This window comes from Oncorhynchus clarkii, chromosome 7, assembly GCF_045791955.1.
Source record: "Oncorhynchus clarkii lewisi isolate Uvic-CL-2024 chromosome 7, UVic_Ocla_1.0, whole genome shotgun sequence".
Classification (NCBI taxonomy): Eukaryota; Metazoa; Chordata; class Actinopteri; order Salmoniformes; family Salmonidae; genus Oncorhynchus; species Oncorhynchus clarkii.
The window spans coordinates 20,085,182-20,106,166 of NC_092153.1; the positions used below are offsets into that span (position 1 = coordinate 20,085,182).

Here is a 20,985-nt window from a genome sequence, read left to right on the forward strand (position 1 = left end):
TAAGGTTGTCCCTTGGTCTTCCGGTTGGTTTCCATAAACACGAGCTGTAACCTGGACCCATAAAGGTGTGTATCGATTTATCGCCAATATGAAAGGTAAGGTCCTTATGCTTCCAAAACCGTAACGTAAGCAATGCGTGTTAATGTTCAGACCGAGCGCCACGGTTCTTAAACAAAACCCCCCGTTACAGAAGATTCCTTTGTACAATGACACTTCAAATCAAATCAAATTTTATTTGTCACATACACATCGTTAGCAGATGTTAATAGTGTAGCGAAATGCTTGTGCTTCTAGTTCCGACAGTGCAGTAATATCTAACAAGTAATCTAACAATTCCCAACAACTACCGAATACACACAAATCTAAAGGGGTGAATGAGGATATGTACTTATGTACATGTACTTATATGGATGAGCGATGGCCCGAGCTGCATAGGCAAGGTACTATAGATGGTATAAAATACAGTATATACAGTAGTTTGCCCCCGGTGATGCGCTGTACAGGCCGCACCACCCTCTGGAGAGCCTTGCGGTTGAGGGCGGTGCAGTTGCCGTATCAGGCTGTGATACAGCCCAAAAAGATGCTCTCGATTGTGGATCTGTAAAAGTTTGTCAGGGTTTTGGGTGACACACCAAATTTCTTCAGCCTGCTGAGGTTGAAGAGGCTCTGTTGCGCCTTCTTCACAATACTGTCTGTGTGAGTGGACCATTTCAGTTTGTCTGTGATGTGTACGCCGAGGAACTTAAAACTTTCCACCTTCTCCACTGATGTCCCTTCAATGTGGATAGGGGGGTGCTCCCTCTGCTGTTTCCTGAAGTCCAAAATCATCTCCTTTGTTTTGTTGACATTGAGTGAGAAGTTGTTTTCCTGACACCACACTCTGAGTGCCCTCACCTCCTCCCTGTAGGCCGTCTTGTCGTTGTTGGTAATCAAGCCCACTACTGTTGTGTCGTCTGCAAACTTGATGATTTTGTTGAAGGTGTGCATGGCCACGCAGTCGTGGGTGAACAGGGAGTACAGGAGGGGGCTGAACACGCACCCTTGTGGGGCCCCAGTGTTAGGGTCAGTGAAGTTGATATGTTGTTTCCTACCTTCACCACCTGATGATGAACTTGGAGGGTACTATGGTGTTGAATGCTGAGCTGTAGTCAATTAACAGCATTCTTACATAGGTATTCCTTTTGTCCAGATGGGATAGGGCAGTGGGCAGTGTGATGCCGATTGTGTCGTCTGTGGACCTGTGGGGGCGGTATGCAAACTGAAGTCGGTCTAGGGTGGCCGGTAAGGTGGAGGTGATATGATCCTTGACCAGTCTCTCAAAGCACTTCATGATGACATAAGTAGTCATTTAGTCATTTAGTTCAGTTATCTTTGCATTCTTGGGTACAGGAAAAATGGTAGCTATTTTGAATCATGTTGGGACAACAGATTGGGATAGGGAGCGATTGAATATATCCGTAAACACACCAGCCAGCAGGTCTGCACATGCTTGAGGACCCTTCTAGGGATGCCGTCTGGGCCAGCAGCCTTGCGAGGGTTAACACGTTTAAATGTTTTACTCACATCAGCCACGGAGAATAAGGAAGGGGGGTGCAGTCCTTGTTAGCAGGCCGCAACGGTGGCACTGTATTATCCTCAAAGTGGGCAAAGAAGGTGTGAAAGCGAAACTGGAAGCGAAACATCAGTGTCAGTGACGTGGTTGGATTTCTTTTTGAAGTCCGTGATTTCCTGTAGACACTGCCACATACATCTGATGTCTGAGCCGTTGAATTGCGACTACACCTTGTCCCTGTACTGGCATTTCGCTTGTTTTATTGCCTTGCAGGGGGAATAGCTACACTGTTTATATTCAGACATATTCCCAGACACCTTTCCATGGTTAAATGCAGTGGATCGCGCTTTCAGTTTTGCACGAATTCCGCCATCTGGTTAGGGTAGGTTTTAATAGTCACAGGGGGTACAACATCTCCAATGCACTTCTTTATAAACGTACTCACCGTGTCAGCGTAAAGGTCGATGTTGTTCTCTGAGGCTGACCGGAACATATTTCAGTCCTCGTGATTAAAACAATCTTGAAGCGTGGCTTACGATTGGTTGGACCAGCGATGAATGGTTCTTGTCACTGGTATACCCTGTTTGAGTTTCTGCCTATAAGACGGAAGGAGCAAGATGGTGTCGTGGTCGGATTTGCCGAACGGAGGGCGTGGTAGGGCTTTGTATGCATGCGGAAGTTAGAGTAGCAGTGGTCAAGGGTATTGCGCATGCACGTTGCGCAATCAACATGCTGGAAGAATTTAGGTAGACTTGTTCTCAAATGTTCTATGTTAAAATCTCCAGCTACAATAAATGCAGCTTCAGGGTATATGGTTTCCAGTTTGCATATCGTCCGGTGAAGTTCCTTGATGGCCGTCTTGGTGTCTGCTTGAGGGGGAATGTACACAGGTGTGACTATAACTGACGAGAATTCTCTTGGCAGGTGAAATGGCCGGCACTTGACTGTAAGGAATTCTAAATCGGGTGAGCAGAAGGACTTGAGTTCCTGTATGTCGTTATGATTACACCATGAGTCGTTACACTTCTGTGTAATGCAATGGCTATGGCTAGCCAGGGCTATGCAAGGGCTGTGGCTAGGGGGGAGCATGACATGCGGGGATGTACGTTTGGATTAAACACCATATTTTTACTACTCTAAACAGGACAGTGATTTGCCTGGTCCCAGAACAGTCCTGTATAGCCAATTCTTATGGTCATTGGCAAGCCAAATTGACCAGACAGCACAAACTGATCTGTGACCAGTAGGTTAACCAATGATTACTATGCTGACACAAAATAATATATATATAATCAAATTTAATAATATATGCCATTTAGCAGACACTTTTATCCAAAGCGACTTACAGTAATGTGTGTATATATTTTAAGTATAGGTGGTCCCAGTAATCGAACTCACTACCCTGGCGTCATAAGCACCATGCTCTACCTACCACATGAGCTAAAAAGGACCACAAAACCTACAGCATATACAATGTTATAAAGCAATAAATACTGTAATACAATCCGTACTGAAATCATACAGCACGGTTTAATTCATTAATAGCACCCAAACCCAATACATGTTGACTGAGTCAGTCTGGTATTTGGCTGGAGGTGAACAGCACAGATGCAGCCACTGTGACTTCCAGAATCATACTGCGCCAAACCTGCACATTCTCTATCTCGCCACACATCTCAATACAAAGATGTTCCAAACGGTTAAAAGCGACCGTGTCAGTCAAAACAACTGCATGCTTTGGTGAACACGTACAAAAGAGCAAAAAACATTGTTTAGCCTACTAGCTCACCTTGGTAATAAAGCCAAGGAACTCCACTCAAAACATCACAGGAAATAATCGCCCACCTAATATACTGTACTAACAAAGACTCAAAACATCACAACTGTAGATGCCACCCATTTTGCTCAAAATAGAACAACATAGCGGCTCAAGCGCTGTGATGTGTGTATGTGGTGCTATAGTTAGCATGGCGGGCATCATGAGATTTATGATGTGGAAGCCATCGGGTTGGTTGGGTAAATAGCAGTGTTCATTAGTAATTACACAACGCCACAGTGACCACTCTTCTTCACCAGGTCTGATTTTCCACAAGAACAGTCCTAATACCTCCACTCAATGGACCTACAGTACTGGACCTACAGTACTGTAAGCAGCACAACAAAAAGTCCCTTTATTATAATGTTGTATAATATTGTTTATTTATTCAACCTATTTAACCAGGAAAGACCCCTGAGGTTAGAACAGATTTTACAGAGCCCTTCTTTGTATAGCCTACCATTGACCTCAGTCATGTAAGAATTGAACACAAGCACACAAACACTCATCTTAAGTAACAGGATGCTTTCAAATTCAAAATGGCCGCTACTGTAGATGACCACTTAACTTATGATTGACCTTGAGTATATCATAAAGAGATACGCATGGCCCAACAAGGACACTTCTGTGGTAGTATGTGGTCTGAATGGTGGGGGTGGCGAGTGGATAAAGGACCGGCATAACATTTCAGTCACGAGCCTAAGTGCTTTCCTTCTCCACTGTACAATGGCACAGAGATATAACGGCGAGTTAAGACGACGCGACCTTGAGAACGTATCAATAAAATGCTTCATTAACCCGTTCGATTAACCTCTTTCCTCTCATAAGCGCCATAAAACTGATGCATGTTTTTAGCCAGGCCTGGCCATACTGATAAATCACGGGAGACCCGCAGGGCTCTTACATTTAGCCTACAGTTAAGCCTGGTTAAACCAGACTGAATGCGGGGTTCAATTGGGATCACTGGTGAATGCAGCGTCTCCGTTTGGTTTAACCAGGCTATCTTACAGTAGCCACAAACATAAACAGCACAGGACCAGACTGGGTTGGTGTTAGTGGTTGGAGATCCATATAATGCACTGTGGCAGTCGTGGCCGACTTGTGTTATGGGCCAACAACAGTGTCAGGCTTGAACGAATTGGCCGAAGTGTTTTCATCATCTGGTCTATTTATATGAGTTAAGCTTCAATTGATAGATAGTACAGTCCAGTATTGACCAACAAGATGCACAACAGTGAGCACAGCTCTCCACGGTGCTCTGATTAAGCTCCAAGCTAAGCAGCTAAGCGTAAGCTAAGCTAAGACTAAGCTAAGACTAAGCTTAGACTAAGCTAAAGTTAGCTTTATGCTAATAAAATATGGAATGTACAGGCTAAAAGCACATGGTGCATGTTTCCACAAGCATTGTTCAGTTCCCTGTTCAGAGTGAACTCTTGCGTAGCTCAAAGTACACTATTTTCATCAGGACACACATGTAAGAGCTCGATAGTAACATAACCGCCGATTACTAAAATAAACATATTTAACCGAATCCCATCAAATACAAACATTCATTTGATGAGAGTTTGCTGAGGGAAAAAGAGGGGGGGATCTCTCTGCAGAACATTTGTATAGAAAACCAATGGATTAATTTATCTCCAACTATCGTGGGGGAACTGACCTCTAATCAATGAATTAGGCTAAGTCTCTCACTCACAGGAGGGCACATAAATACACAATTGACCGTATTAGGTCTCTGGTGGGGGGCTTAGCATTATCAAATTAAAGTGTTAGACTGGTCAACTTATCCAATTACAGATGTCAAATGCATGGCCTTCACCCAAGTGCGACGGCTGCAGAACAGAGCCTGGGGGGGGGGGGGCATACCAAGGGAAGGCCCTATCCTCGTCATCTGGAGAGGGAGAGAGGGAGAGATGGAGAGAGGGAGAGAGGGGGAGAGATGGAGAGAGGGAGAGACGGAGAGAGGGAGAGAGGGGAAGAGAGGGAGAGATGGAGAGAGGGAGAGAGGGAGAGAGGGCCACACACTTCCACACAGGATTACAGCGGCGGTGGAGGCACAGAGGCGTCTTTGAGGTCGAGACATGCCTCGTAGTAACATCAGTGAGCCGCACAGCCACAGTCACAAGCCGTTAACATCAGCGTAGGAAAAGCCTCCTCCGTTGGCGTGCTATCATAATAGTGGATGAACACACACAAACATAAACATGAATACACGTGCGCACACACACACACACACACACACACACACACGGGCTCGCTTTCAATTCAAGTGTCCCTCAGTCTGCGCCCAAAATGGAACTCGATAAAGATGTATTTAATCATATACTAAACTATGAACTGTTTTTAATGATCATAATGCTGCATTAGGGTCTTCAACTGAGGCGCTGCAATTTCATGAAGGGAGGGATTATTGCCCAAATAAATTAGAGGGAATTCAGAAGGAAAATAAGTTAATTTACTATGGATGGAATCCCATTTGCAAGCTAAACTGGTAAATGAACACACTGCTCTGGTGGCTATAATTCACCATCTAAGCATAATCCAGTACTGGTGAGTAGTGGCAATGCCCTGATCAGGCAAAGGACACACACAGACAAATGAAGGACAGCTATGGGAATACAGTATACATTTATGGCTGAACGTTAGAGAACGACAAAGAGTTGCTTTCCTCTACATTTACACCCAAAGAGAAATACATCCAAACAAAGATATTTCAAAATGGACCGATAATCTATCAAAACCAACTGCCAGACCTCCCACTTCCCTCAAATTTGGAGGGATAATTCCTCTCTAAAGATGATAAATAGTTTATTGATTAGCAGATGTCCTGGCTAATGTCCATTCAGGAGGGGCTGCAGATGCACGACTTGCCGGTCCTCATAGCCTAAGAGACGATCCTCCATAGATCTCCAGCAGTGTACCCATTCTCCCCTGCTCCCCACCCCACCTCCCTGCTACCCTGAGTCCCTGAGTCCTCCAAGGTGTGGAGGGGTCACAGACAAACAAAGACACACACCATCTGCTAAGGGTAAGGCCAGGTGAGACCAGCTTTGGCCACTTGGCTGATCAACGGACAGCATTCTACATAAAATGTTGACACAGATACCCAAAGGAAGGTCAATAGAGACTTAGTATGGAATGAAAAACACTTTCATTACATAAGATAAGATCACAAGCAATCCCAACGCACGTGGACACGTGGACAGAGTTCAAGAAGGAGGAGATGAAGGGGAAAAGGAGGAATTGGCAGAAAGAGGGAAAAAAAACTAATCTGCATTGTTTTAATCCAAGGCCAAGGAAGATTATATATTTCTGTTCCCTCGACGCAGCAGCTTTTCAAACAGGGCACGTGACCTTCCACCCGGCCAGTCATGCTTTTTAGTGTCCTAAAGCAGCATCCATATGTCCTCATCCAAATCACGCCTGCTCCCATTCAATAGCTCACTGTCTAAACAGAGAGAAAGCTGTCACTCACTTCACTTTCACCACATTCCCTCTCTACTTACATGTAGAGATAGATGTACATAACATAGACTTAATATTGTTGTTTGGCCAAATACATCTACTGTGAATCCTTCTTTCGGCCAATAATTTCCACATACAATCAACCTATGTTTGATACGTTCCGAGAGAATCAGATATAACCGTAACAACCATAAGGAAAGCTTACATGATGCATCATGACATGCCTCGTCTTGTTTGGAGGTTTTAAATATGATGTTGACACAGGGCTGTGGAGCCTTTGTTTGTGTTTGTCATGGACGTCATCAGAGTTAAGGAAATAATGAGCGATGCCGCAGCAGGCCCCCACTGTGGTTTTGTTGTGCTCCTTCGGCCAGTGTTGCTGTGTGTGTGTGTGTGTGTGTGTGTGTGTGTGTGTGTGTGTGTGTGTGTGTGTGTGTGTGTGTGTGTGTGTGTGTGTGTGTGTGTGTGTGTGTGTGTGATGCAGAGTGTTGTGGAAAGGAGTGGATACAAGGAGGACTATATTATGGAACAGATGGGTTTTACATATGATGAGAGCTTTCTTGTATTCGTTGGCATACATTTTCATATATTTTTTTGATTTGTGATCTGTTTTTAGCCTGCAATTACAATGCATAGCAATGGCGAAATTGTGGTGTAGATATTGGGGTGGTCGAACAGTAGAAAGGGGTCCGGGGCTCCTCCCCCGGAATTTCTTTTGACATTTTAAAACGCATTTCCTGCAATTCATACACAGTTTGACATTACTTATTATGCCTCTCTTCAGGAGTATTTTTAGGGGTATATGGAGGGGTATTTTGAGGGGTATATGGAGGGGTATTTGAAAACACAGTACAAGTGGAAGTATAAGTGGAACAGAGTGTATTGGTCTGATAACAGTTTAGCAGATGTTATAGAGGGTGCAGCGAAATGCTTGTTTTACTAGCTCCTAACAATGTAGTAAAAATATCAAACAAAGGGCATTTACAGTATGGCACGTAATATTGACACCAGGTACAATATCCTACGTCTGTTTAATACTAATTTATAATGTGATAGACTGTATAAATACATGTTTGCATTGGGTCAGTAGGACACAGAAATAACAAGCACTCAATTAGTGAAATCCAATTAGTTCTCTCTCCATCTTCTTGATGGATTGATTGCCTCCATATTCCCAGGAAAAAAAGAGGAATACAATGTAAGTCCTCTCGATAATGTAGCCGTAAGACACAGCGTAATAAAGGGAAGGAGGCGTGCCTGTCTTTATCAGTCCTGAGTTTCTGCTTCAGCCCAACAAAAGAATGTGTGGAGTCATTTATCACTGTCACTAACACTATCGAGCAACATCCGAAGAAAAGCGCCACGATCCCTAGGATCTGGTCTGTCAGGTCTGTCAGCGTAGCTGTCTCTTCCAAGGAGGTTTATTACCATGAATTTGAATATTGTAATTATACGTAAGTCAGTTAAAAGTATTTGTAGGTAAGTGATTATCTATATGAGTTACTGGAAGAAATGTTGAATAGACTAAATTATCATTATTGAATTAGAAAATCATTCAGTTTTACGTGCAGAAAAAATTACGTAAACACACAAATTAAAACTCCTGAGCAAAACTAAACAACGATCACGAAAACCTTAGGGTCAGCCACCCTAGCTATTGCCCCCACTGTCCCCAATGTCCCTCCAGGTCTAAGCAAGTTCGTGGATTCCAAACAGCCCCTAGTGAGAAGACCCCAACAACTCCCATGGGCCAGTCCACACAATAACAACCAGGCCCCTCTAAACCTGTTATTAGGTCACTTTCCTGGTCAAAAGAGGAAGGGTCTCCTCTTCTAAATTAGTGTGAGTGAGACTGTGGACAAGACAATCATTATTTTACACACCACTTCCTTACCCTTCTATTGAAAGCCGGCCTGCCGTAGCAAAGGCCCTGGTCAGCGGTCAACCTCTAACCCCCACCATTCACCCTGGGTCCACTCAGAGACCCTTCTCTCAGGCCTCCCTGCTCGCTCAAGGGGAAAATTGTTCCTGGATGGGGGGAAATCAGCTCTTTTGACATGGAGAGTCAAGGGTCTAAGGATAGGTTTGAGGGCCAAGGTCATGAGTTTGGCCTCTCCACATCCCCATTGTCTCCATGAGAAATGTCCCCAGCCAACCCCAAAACTGAAATGGACTGAACGTACGTCTTTGTCTTTCCCCACCTTCAGCAACTTTGTCCTCACCCTCACTTCACAATAGCATTTTCTCACCAAGACTACACACAAAGCACTGTGTCAGCTTCCCAAACTTAACAACATTGTTCGGCTGGTTCTCATTGAGAATAGATTGCATTCAGCTGTTGATATTTATTGGCAAACAGCAGCAGCTGTCACAGCGCAGATCGAGGATCCTCCCTTACCTTCGGACATTCCTCCGCTCTTCGTCCAGCTGTTTGAGTAGCTCCTCGATGCACTTGTTGGCATCCATGTACCCCTGTAAACAACAGATGGAGATGAGTGTCAAAGATGGATTCCAAAGATGGATTCCATGGAGGAAAAATATCAGTAATATCAAGAACAGCCCAACAATCCTACACTACCTCGATTATTATGAAGTTCAGGGGTCTCTTGTGTTTATCAACAGCAGTGGTAAACCACAAAAAAGGCACAAGTCCATATAGAAGCCTACATGGAGTATGAAAATACAGACCAAAACCATATTGTGTATTTGTCCAGCCGGTGCCTTGTTTCCACACACTGCTCTTCCAAGTGTGAAGAGGAACACTGAGGCAGAACTGGACTGTGTTTCAAAAAAGGTGGGATTCCTTCATAGGGTCAATACTTTTTGGGGTGTTCGTTTTCAAGAGTGTAACTCCAGAAGCACCGCTGGGTAACTTCGCCTGGCTGGCCCTGAGTGCAAGCGGCCAGCTGTGTGGTGTCAAGAGGGAATACCTTCACACACACACATACTCCACACACACACACTCCCAAAGTGTGCTATTGAATTACAGCACGGGCCAAATGAGCAGAGACCCGGGAACAGTATGGAAAAACAGATGTCCAGCTTATTTGACTTTGCCCTAATGATGTGCTCGTCTATGCCATGCCTGTATAGTGAGCATAAGACATTAGTGTAGAAGATATTGGCCACCTAGCCATAATATTCCACCCAGCTGTTATTTGGAGACGCAGACAGTGACTGTGTCAGTGGTTGGCTATATAGGAACTACCTGTAGTGGCTTCTTTATCCTTTGGTCGTGGTTGTGGCTAGCTTGAATGAATTACTGGTATTGGTGATGCCTCTCTTGGGTAAAGCGTTATCTCACGACCACAGACGCCCTCCATTGATTTTTAGACCGCCGTCGTGTGCCGTTCACGTATAATTGAATCATGGGGAATTCCTCTGAGAGATGACCCAGCTGAGTATCGTTTAGACTCGTCCCATGAGCCTATTGTTCGTGCTAGACAGACTTAATAGTGTAAATATACTGTGTGTATCCAGAGCTGGGAAAATATGATGGTACAGACTGTATACATTATATGGTACAACCTACATTGAGGAACACTGTAATGGTCTTTCTTAAGCTGAAAATAGAGAGAACCCCTTATCGTCAGACATTGGAACTGGGATGTGTTCACAGTAGCTCTTAAGAGCACGCTTCTCAGAAGGCAACCGTATGGCTGGCTCCAGGGCAATTATCACACTTCAGGACTGACCTGAGGCCAGCCACTGCAGGTGCCCACCGTCTCCAGTATGCCCCTGTGCCAACTGAAGATGGCACAAGCCCAGACTTCCAGCCAAAGTCGCCAGTCAAGGGCATACTAAGTGACCAATGATCATCAAGGGCAGGGACAGAAGCCAGAAGAACATGGCGATGGCCACGTGACAATGTGTTATTTTGTCATTCATACGAAAGGACATCCAAATAACCTGATGAAATCATCTTATTTTCACTTTCTTCATCATTTGCTTGTGACCTATAAGAAAAATGGTTAAGTGCACATACGTACTTACTAGTCCTCGTACAGTATCTGAACGGAATATTTCAAAGTGTTGGTGCTGCTTATCAGTGGTGTCCCCAAGGCCATCTGGAAGTCATAAGTCACTACACCCAGCAGAGATGGCAGTCACACTAAACCCACTGACTGTCATAAGGACCAAATGAAGTTGCCTACCGAGTGGTGCAGCGATCTAAGGCACTGTAGTGCTTGAGGCGTCACTACAGTTCCGGGTTTGAGCCTGGCTGGCTTCCGGGTTACGCGACTCAGGGTTGCTTACAGTATCAGAGTGATAGGATAGGAACATGGGAGAATGATCTGAGTAGCGTCCAAATCCTGCAGGAACAAGGTCACGTCCAAGTTTAGTTAACAAAAGTTGCTAAACCTCAACTATAGTGCATCCAGCTCTATCAATTTAGAATGGAAAGAAGTTGTCATACAGAGGAATTGTCAGGAGATGTTAGAGACCATTGGCCACATAGTCTCGTAGGTCCAAATCCTAACTTGAGATGCCCAATGATTTAAGCAAAAGTCCACGTTAAGCAGATCTCAAGTTAGGATTCAGCCCGGTAATGGTTTTCCCTGTCTCTCAGAGAGATCTACCCATCACCAGAGTGCCATGTCACAAAAAGATTTACACCCCACATCAAACGTTAAGCGCAGCTAGCTAAGCCTCTGTTGTCATCGCGGAAACCTCTGCTAATGATAGGGTTCTGGCGTACTCCTCCTCATACAGGAAGGCATGCAAAGAATGTGCAGTGGCCTGTCGTAATGTCAAATGGAGGGTATGTAGACCCGGCGATTTAAGGCCTGACTCGTATATGTTATGTGGAGCACGCTGCCATGTATTGCATTACATCTTTGGTGGGGCATTACTCCTGACATTTTTACTGTGTGTGCGAAAGCTGCAGGGTTCCCACAGGGGCCCGCGCGCCTACATTGGGAGAGAGAAAATGATGGACCTTTGCCTCAAACTTTATCGAACGCATATTTCGCGAAGTACACTTGGATTGCGATACAAACCAAACGATTCCTTGAGGTGGTTGAAGTGTCTAAATAGCACTAACGTTCATCAGGACAGAATATCACCTTGACAGAGACCGTCGCCGTATCACTGGGAAGTTGTAAAACAGTGCCCGGTGCGGCGTGCAAACTCCTCAAACTCCTCCTCCGCAGTATCAAAACTATACCTTCTCTGTCTGCACAAACCTCGAGTCAACAGTCTTGTGAGACTCATTCGTGAAGTGTCTGCAGAACCCATGGTTAAGCAAATCCTACCAGGCAGAAAACAAAGGAAGTTGTTTATAGAGGGTCTAAAAGTCATACGAGCTCACTAACAGGCGATAAAATGTCTCGAAGTAAGTTAGCGATGACGGGGACTGTCTTATCCGATGCAATCATCTGCAAATGTGTCTGATTTGCCCGTTATACAGTCCGTTCCTCTGGTTCTCTTTGTAGGATGGACACAAGACAAAGAATGAACAAGCATCCAAATTCCGCATCCAATTTCAACTTCAGTGTAGGAGTCAAGGGGAGAAACAGAGCACTGGGATTTGTTGAGCTGGAATTGGCTGGCGTAGGCACACACTTTCACACTGTAGTTTCCTTTGTGTGTTTGTTCATGTTTCTGGTCTATGGCAGCCGATGGCAGTTCCTGTTTACTCTGTATGTGAGAGGGGTTGATAAGAAGGCTACAGCTGTTTAGGGAGAGGGCTTCCCCCACTGGGCATGCTGTGAGGCCCATATCCTGCAGCCCTCCAACCGATCATGTGCCTCCTAATCTTTAGGACATTTTAAAATGAGCTTTGTCCCCCACTGCTGCGGCACTCGGAAACTCTGCCAAAATTGCTTTGCTTTACGCCAGACACACATGCTCACGTGCACGAACGCGCAGCCACACGCATATGTGTTTATAAGAAATGGTCCAAGAATTTCAGTAATAAAACATTAGATTCATTATTCATCCATGAGAGCGTTTCGCTCTCCCTCTCCCCCTCTCTCGCTCTCTCTCTGGCAGATCCACACATACTGAAAGGCTGTAAAGGGTGGGATCATATCCCCGTAAACATATGAGTTCCTTTAGGTCTTGGCTGAGAAAAACTCAAACCCAGCCACAGCCCTGACCCAGTTGCAGTATGGGGTCAGTATGTGTTCCAGTCTTCTTTTAAAGTCCTAGCTATCTATAATGTGATTTCCTCCCAACCCCACCTCGGCAGGGTTGTAGATCTGAGACCCAGGCAGCAGGCGAGTGAGAGAGATAAGAAAGCCTGGAGCTACCCGGTGGCCTCTGGGAGTGAGACCTGTCAGAACAGTCAAAGCCAAGGTCAGGACCTATCTCAACCCCAACCGCCAGACCCCTCCTCCCCACCTCTCTGGCCGTAAGGCAGGCCGAGACCCGATGACATGGCAGAGTGGCCTAGGGACCCACTTTAGCCAACTGGAAATCTGCTCTATGTAAGACGTTCAAGGGGAGATGGAATGTGGAATTCCCGACTGGATTATGACAGTCAAAGGTTATGCCTATAGAACGTAACACTTCTTTCTGAGGACATTTTTATGGCTAGTTGGGAATGAATGATATTACAAACTTTCCTGGGTGTCGACACGTCAGAGCTCATATGGCATAGTCATATGGCCTCATGACTATGACAGCCCTCTGCGCTAAAGCCTAGGCACTGACCCGGGGAGTGAACGCAAGTCTTTATGTCTCAGGCAAAGATAGGCATCAGACTGGCGGTTACACAGATATTGAAACTGCTCATTGTATCCGTCCTTAGCCCTCGCTTGAATCAATTAATGTTATCAGAGGCTTATCTGTAGCACAGCACTGATGACCTTTCCCTCAGAGTCATTACTCGGGTCAAAATGACTTCAACATACCAAATCAATCCTGCCCATCAACCTCCCACCCCCAAAGACTGTAATAGATTAGATAAAATAGCCTGATGAAGGCATGGATCTATGTTATCAAGGGGTTACTATGGTGATTACATGTGATTTGTCATGAGAAGCCATGGAGAGCTGAGTGATCTGGTTTGTAGGCCTTGACGTCAGAAACCAATATGCCGCCAGTACGAAGCGAAATGCTTTCTTCAGAGCTCAGCAGAGGACTAGAGTAATAATAATGATAACAATACATTACATTTGTAGAGGTCTTTTCATTTACAGTAAATCACAAAGTTCTTCACACTGAGAGCAAACATTAAAAGAAAAAAGCTGTATTAAAAGGGCTAAAAACATTCGGAGAGTAACTGACAATTCTATAAACTCTAAAAACATTCGGAGACTAACTGACAATTCTATACACTCTAAAACATTTGGAGAGTAACTGACAATTCTATAAACTCTAAAAACATTCGGAGAGTAACTGACAATTCTATCAACTCTAAAAACATTCGGAGAGTAACTGACAATTCTATAAACTCTAAAAACATTCGGAGAGTAACTGACAATTCTATACACTCTAAAAACATTTGGAGAGTAACTGACAATTCTATAAACTCTAAAAACATTCGGAGAGTAACTGACAATTCTATCAACTCTAAAAACATTCGGAGAGTAACTGACAATTCTATAAACTCTAAAAACATTCGGAGAGTAACTGACAATTCTATAAACTCTAAAAACATTCGGAGAGTAACTGACAATTCTATCAACTCTAAAAACATTCGGAGAGTAACTGACAATTCTATAAACTCTAAAAACATTCGGAGAGTAACTGACAATTCTATCAACTCTAAAAACATTCGGAGAGTAACTGACAATTCTATAAACTCTAAAAACATTCGGAGAGTAACTGACAATTCTATCAACTCTAAAAACATTCGGAGAGTAACTGACAATTCTATAAACTCTAAAAACATTCGGAGAGTAACTGACAATTCTATCCTCTAAAAACATTCGGAGAGTAACTGACAATTCTATCAACTCTAAAAACATTTGGAGAGTAACTGACAATTCTATCAACTCTAAAAACATTCGGAGAGTAACTGACAATTCTATAAACTCTAAAAACATTCGGAGAGTAACTGACAATTCTATCAACTCTAAAAACATTCGGAGAGTAACTGACAATTCTATAAACTCTAAAAACATTCGGAGAGTAACTGACAATTCTATCAACTCTAAAAACATTCGGAGAGTAACTGACAATTCTATAAACTCTAAAAACATTCGGAGAGTAACTGACAATTCTATACACTCTAAAAACATTCGGAGAGTAACTGACAATTCTATACACTCTAAAAACATTCGGAGAGTAACTGACAATTCTATACACTCTAAAAACATTCGGAGAGTAACTGACAATTCTATACACTCTAAAAACATATTAAAAAACTGCAGAATACATAGTGGTTTGAAACGGCGTCAGTATAAAAGACGGAACAGGCTAAACCAGGTAGACAAAGCCTGCAGTGCTAAATTCATCCCTTGCATACCACACCCAAATGGGTCCAGATCTGGGAATATGGATTACCTGATTACACAAAGGAAGCCTGTTCATCCTCTAGGGTGGGTTTCAGTTATCTGATGTCCTCTTACAGTACCTTGCCCGTCCTGGTCCTAGCACGCGCGCAAACGCGCACACACACACGCACGCACACACGCACACACACACACGCACACACACACACGCACGCACACACACACACACACACACACACAAACACACAAACACACACAAACACACCAGACAGACATCAACACCTCCCCGGGCCGTCAGGAATCCGAATGTGTCAGATTATCTTTCCAAACATTAAGATATATTCAACACTTAAATAGCCCCTGTCTCCTCTCTCCTCCTTCCAACGCCCAGTTGGCTAGTCAAAGAGTGGGTCATTCATTCCTGTGCAGTATGTGGCGGAACAGTAGCCAAGCCTGTTCCCCAAGCAAATCATACTCAAGAAAATTGAAAAATATAATAAATCCAACCTGACATGCCCACTCAATAACACCCCATAGTACAACCTGTGTAGAGATGAAGCCACTATGTCATTTGGAAACTAAACATAGAGCCTCTGTTTGACAGTATCTCAGAAAACATGTGTGGAGGGTAGAACACCTAAAGAATGGGTCTATTAGAAATTAAACTATATATTTCTACATTTAAAAAAATACTGTATATATGTTCAATTCATATGAAACAGTTCTAAAAGCAGGTAGTGAAATAGGAAAATAGACACTGCATTCATACACCATATTGATGTTTAGAACCATGCCATTCATTTAAAAACGGTCACATTAAAAGAGTCCGACAGATCTGTGGCCAGACTTTACAGGTCGACGGTTGCCCGTTGTTACGACCGTCTGGGGACTAATATCCATCCAGGTGTGTTTAGAACAGGAGGGGTGGTGACGGAAATGAAACGGTAACCAGGATATCGCACCCCAGAATAATGCCCTCTCAGCGCCCAGGGAGAGAGAGAGAGAGAGACCGAGGACAGAGAGGAGAGAGACAGAGAGATAGAGAGAGACCGAGGATAGAGGAGAGAGATAGTGGTACGAGAGAGAGACAGAGAGAGAGAGAGAGAGAGAGAGAGAGAGAGACAGAGACAGAGACAGAGACAGAGAGAGAGGAATGGAGAGAGAGAGACAGAGAGAGAGGAATGGAGAGAGAGAGAGAGAGACAGAGAGAGAGAGAGAGAGAGAGAGAGAGAGAGAGAGAGAGAGAGAGAGAGAGAGAACCAGATGTTGATCCACCGGAGGGGATCTCAGCTTCTGTTTGTGCAGGCTTTGACAGGCAGGCACCACACCTAGCCTAGCCATGCACAATTGGCTCTGCCAACATACTAACGAGAGCCGCAGCGATCAGGTGGCCTGGCTACCCCTTAGCTTCATGGGAAATGAGACACATTAGGCACATTCAGCGAGCGGCATTCACTTTCAGTCAGTGTTCTCTTTGCTCAAACAGCAGCCATTCACTCTATATTGCCTCTCACCTTATTGAAGCTGAACATACTGTATATGCTTTGTGTCCTTGTGTATCGGCTAAATTCACACCTTGTCAATGAGGGGTTTGTCGTTCCAGCTCACTGTTTTGGCCAGTGAACGGTGCTGAAAGCGCTAGAAAGGTCTAAGCCGGCTAGGCTAGTGTTATCCCAGAGTGAGTCGGCTTAGTGAGATATTTTTGCTCCCACCCAAAACCTATTAAAAAAAAAAAGGAAGAAATCCTCCCCAGTCACATGAAGTTAGTGACTTGTTTTATGACCGCCTCACCTAGCCTGACACCAGTAAAACAGCGAAATCCAAGCGAACGCTTATCATAGTCTTCGCTGCCGACGTTATGGGAGCAACGAATGGAGAGAAGCCAGACTTGAGAACACATTCACGGTAAACCAAATGAGCACAGCTTGGTCTCCTCAACGCAAACTCCAGACCCCCGAGAGCATGTTTTTTTTAATGTATTTTTCTCCGTACATATAAATATATATTTCTCCACCATTTGACCTGTCTTGTGTATTATCAATGTAATAAACCCCACAGCTTCAGGTTTCTTACAGTATATTTTCTCTGTTTAATCTGCTGGGTGATTTATTGATTAGGCTGGGTTACGTCTCAAATGGCACCCTATTCCCTATAGGGTCCTGGTCAAAAGTAGTGCACTCTATAGGGAATAGGGTGCCATTTGGGACGCACTCGCTGTGTCTAGGTTGACCCATGTGTTAGGCAGATGTCGAGGCAGGCAGGCAAAACATTCCTCGGAAAAGCTGGAGCTGGAAGGTTAGGATCTGCTTCTGCCTGATTTCCAAATCTCATCTCCCACTGGAATGGCCCTGAATGCCAGGGAGATTCCCTGTTGCCGGGGAACAGGGAGCAGGAATGTTGAAGCCTGACAGAATGGTAATGTGACAACGGGAACACTGTTTGTTTGCACCGCTGTCATTCCCCCTGCCCCCTTTCATCCTTATCACAAGCCATATTTCCATTTTAAGTGACAGTGATAGACAACAGATAGGAATAGGATGGGTTTCCTATTTTGAAGGGGGATATGTGTTTGTGTGTGTGTGTGTGTGTGTGTGTGTGTGTGTGTGTGTGTGTGTGTGTGTGTGTGTGTGTGTGTGTGTGTGTGTGTGTGTGTGTGTGTGTGTGTGTGTGTGTGTATAAAGGTCTTTTGAAACAGGAATGAGAAATGTGAGCAATGATTGGTTGTCGTAACTTTTAACCTCTCTTGGGTCTTAAATTGCTTTCATGCAGATACGGTGCAGAGGGTGATTTCCTGTCATATATTACAGTAGGCAGGTGTATCTGAACATAGTGTTATGCCTACAACATATAGCCTCCAGATCTTCAACCTGCAATGTCCAGCCTTCCACAGCTAAACCAAACATCAAACTGATACTGTATGTATCAGGGAACTTTGCACTCTAACCTAAAAGTGTTAACATGCTATGTTAGTGTTAATCTTGTGATACAGAAACACACTGTATGAGGATGATATGTGCAGCATCCGTGGAAGTCCTTGGAAGTCGGGACATTTGCTATACTTCTTCTTTGAAGGCATCCCACATGAATGCAGAATGAGCCCATTAGGCACTAAGTGATGAGTGTTAGTCAACAAGCGCCTTCTCAAGAGGCAATTTCCTTTCTCTCTCTCTCTTTCTTCAGCCACTTTAATGGGATCCATGTCATGTGTTTCTAGTAGGTTTCTGGGCACACAGACTACTCAGTGTGTCTGCTGAGTACACAGTGGCACACAGTCAAGTGATTTGGGGAGATTAAGGGGAATAAAAACCTGGTATCTGAGCAGCACAAAATGATGAAAAGCTATATGACGTACCGTTATCCTGCTAATTATCCTTGCTATAAAAGTATGTTATTGTTATGTTGGCCTATTTTTACTTTCGCGTTTCTGTGGAGTGGATTTACAAATTGTATATAAAGTTCAAGTGAGATTTTAGGTCAAATCGAAAGATGGATTATTGCCGATAATAGCACACAGTCCAAAGGTGCATTCAAAATTAGTCAACTTCCATAATTAACTTAACCCTATACACTCGTGGGAATTGGCCTATACGGATAGGGCTAAAGGAAATGTTTCTTACTGAAGAAATATGGAAAGCACGTAGACAACCATGGCAGCAATTAAACGTTTCTGGGGAAATTATTAGACTAAAAGGTGAGGACAAAACTGTTCACCTGACACAAGAAAATCCTCTGGATGCCTTCAGTAACATGAAAAGAATATTCTTTGAAAATATGAGGTAGGTGGAAAACAAGACAAAGAAAATGACATGGGTTGGAGTGAGAGGTCTAACGGGTGTCTCCAAAGTCTGCACAGTTCCCAAATCTTTTGAATTCACTTGTGTGACTCAAAGAAGAGTCTTCAACTACAAGGTGTTTATTGTGGTTGTTTCGTTTGGAACACGGCCCTGTATCCTGCCTTTACACAATACTGTTGTATACGCAATCCAAAAACGGTCCATTAGAAATCCTAATCTGGGTCAGGTGGGCCTAAATAGAAAGCTTGTTCTATTGCCAACGTGAGGAGGAAAATGATCAAACGCGATCTTACAGTGTACGGTTTTGAGAGAAGCAGATGGTCATTTTGATGCGCTTAGAATGGAGTCATGAGTGCATTCAGATGAGTGACCCGCGGCAAATCTTCGTCACAACGCGGAAAACACAGGCTCATTCTGCTCAGGACAACCCAGGGTGATCATAAACATAGTGATCATAAACGTTGACACTGTGTATCATTTGAGTTTTACGATATGGAAATGTGAAAAGCATATTGGATTCACAGGTGTTTGACTTGCTTGTAATGACATCAAAGTTATATTTATTATAATCCTCAACGGCTCACCTTTAAAAATACATTGAGTCCTCATAATTTACAGTATTTCCCCCACTCGGACAACAAAAAAGGCGCTAAAGTTGACCAATTACCGGGGAAGGATGGGGGCAACTTCTTGTCGCGCACGGTGCTCAAGTTCAGGACGGCTGTCAGTCAAAACCCATACAGAGCTGTGAAGCAGAGACCCAGAGCTCTGGCATCATGTATAGCATGTTACAGCCACTGCATTCCAATTTAGGCATTTATCAGTGTCCAAATCTGTAATTTTCAACCCATATATACGTATGGGTGTAACGGGCTACGTGGTTAAGCAACTTTGTACCATTATTTTTAAGAGGCCTTCACTATTTACAGTCAGGTATGGAATTTGAAGATGTACTGTATGCTTATTACACCGTAAGCAATAAATCTGTTTCATTATTATCTCGAGTGGGCCTCTATTTTTAGTCGCCATCTTTGTTTCATTGCTTCCAGATGGAACAGACTCGGAGGAATTCGACAGAACTTCTGGTTCTCATTAAGACTCAGACTGGGGTGACATCATCACACATGAAAACTCTCGTCTTGGGATTCGACAGATGCCTGGGAGCGTTAGCGCAAAGCCAAGGTGCTAACCCCTAAAGGCGATCCCAGCCCAAATAAGGAAGACAAGTCAATGGTCAGTCGGACATAAAACAAGCATGTGTCATTTGGCAGAGTGATGTCACTGTATCTTCTCGGCTGTCACACAACGGATTTAAAACTGCACTTTTTGTTTATTTGTGTTATTTTCTCTTTTTCAAGACGTCCTCATCTTTCAACCTCTGATCTCTGGGATTAGCGAGTGATGCTTTGGCTACTGTGGGAAAATGTCAAAAGGCGAGAGTTGAACTTCCTGCGGTTAGGCCAGCTATTTGCTCCTACGATAACAAATGCGGTTCTGTCGTTATTATTTCTTTACTTAGCTAACCCTCTTTATCTAGGGGTTCCCCCCCCTCTTTATCTAGAGGTGCCCCCCCTTGGGAAATCCTTTATCATAGATCCATTCTTTAGGCCGACTGGAGTGATTCAAGTTAAATCAGCTCACTCTCCGAGGTATACAATGGTGCGCCCGCTACACTGAAAGCATTACCTTACAAGAGCTGTTCATCCACTCACCATCACATAATGCAGTTGATGTGTCATGCCCAGATCTGTTTCACCTGTCCTTGTGCTTGTCTCCACCCCCCTCCAGGTGTTGCCCATCTTCCCCGCTTATCCTCTGGGTATTTATACCTGTGTCTTCTGTCTGTCTGTTGCCAGTTCATCTTGTTTGTTCAAGACTATCAGCTTTTTGTCTCAGCTCCTGGTTTTCCCCAGTCTCTCTTTTTCTCGTCCTCCTGGTTTTTGACCCTTGCCTGTC

At 44.0% G+C, this 20,985-nt stretch overlaps 1 protein-coding gene across 1 annotated transcript in view; it reads right to left on the bottom strand.

Annotated features, from left to right (window-relative positions):
• The window catches only part of LOC139413011 (nck-associated protein 5-like), a 158,725-nt gene that overhangs the window by 108,546 nt on the left and 29,194 nt on the right, over window positions 1–20,985 (bottom strand). Inside the window, exon 3 of the mRNA XM_071159975.1 lies at window positions 9,232–9,305. Coding sequence (XP_071016076.1) covers window positions 9,232–9,305 — 74 coding nt within the window. The remainder of the gene's footprint in view (window positions 1–9,231; window positions 9,306–20,985) is intronic.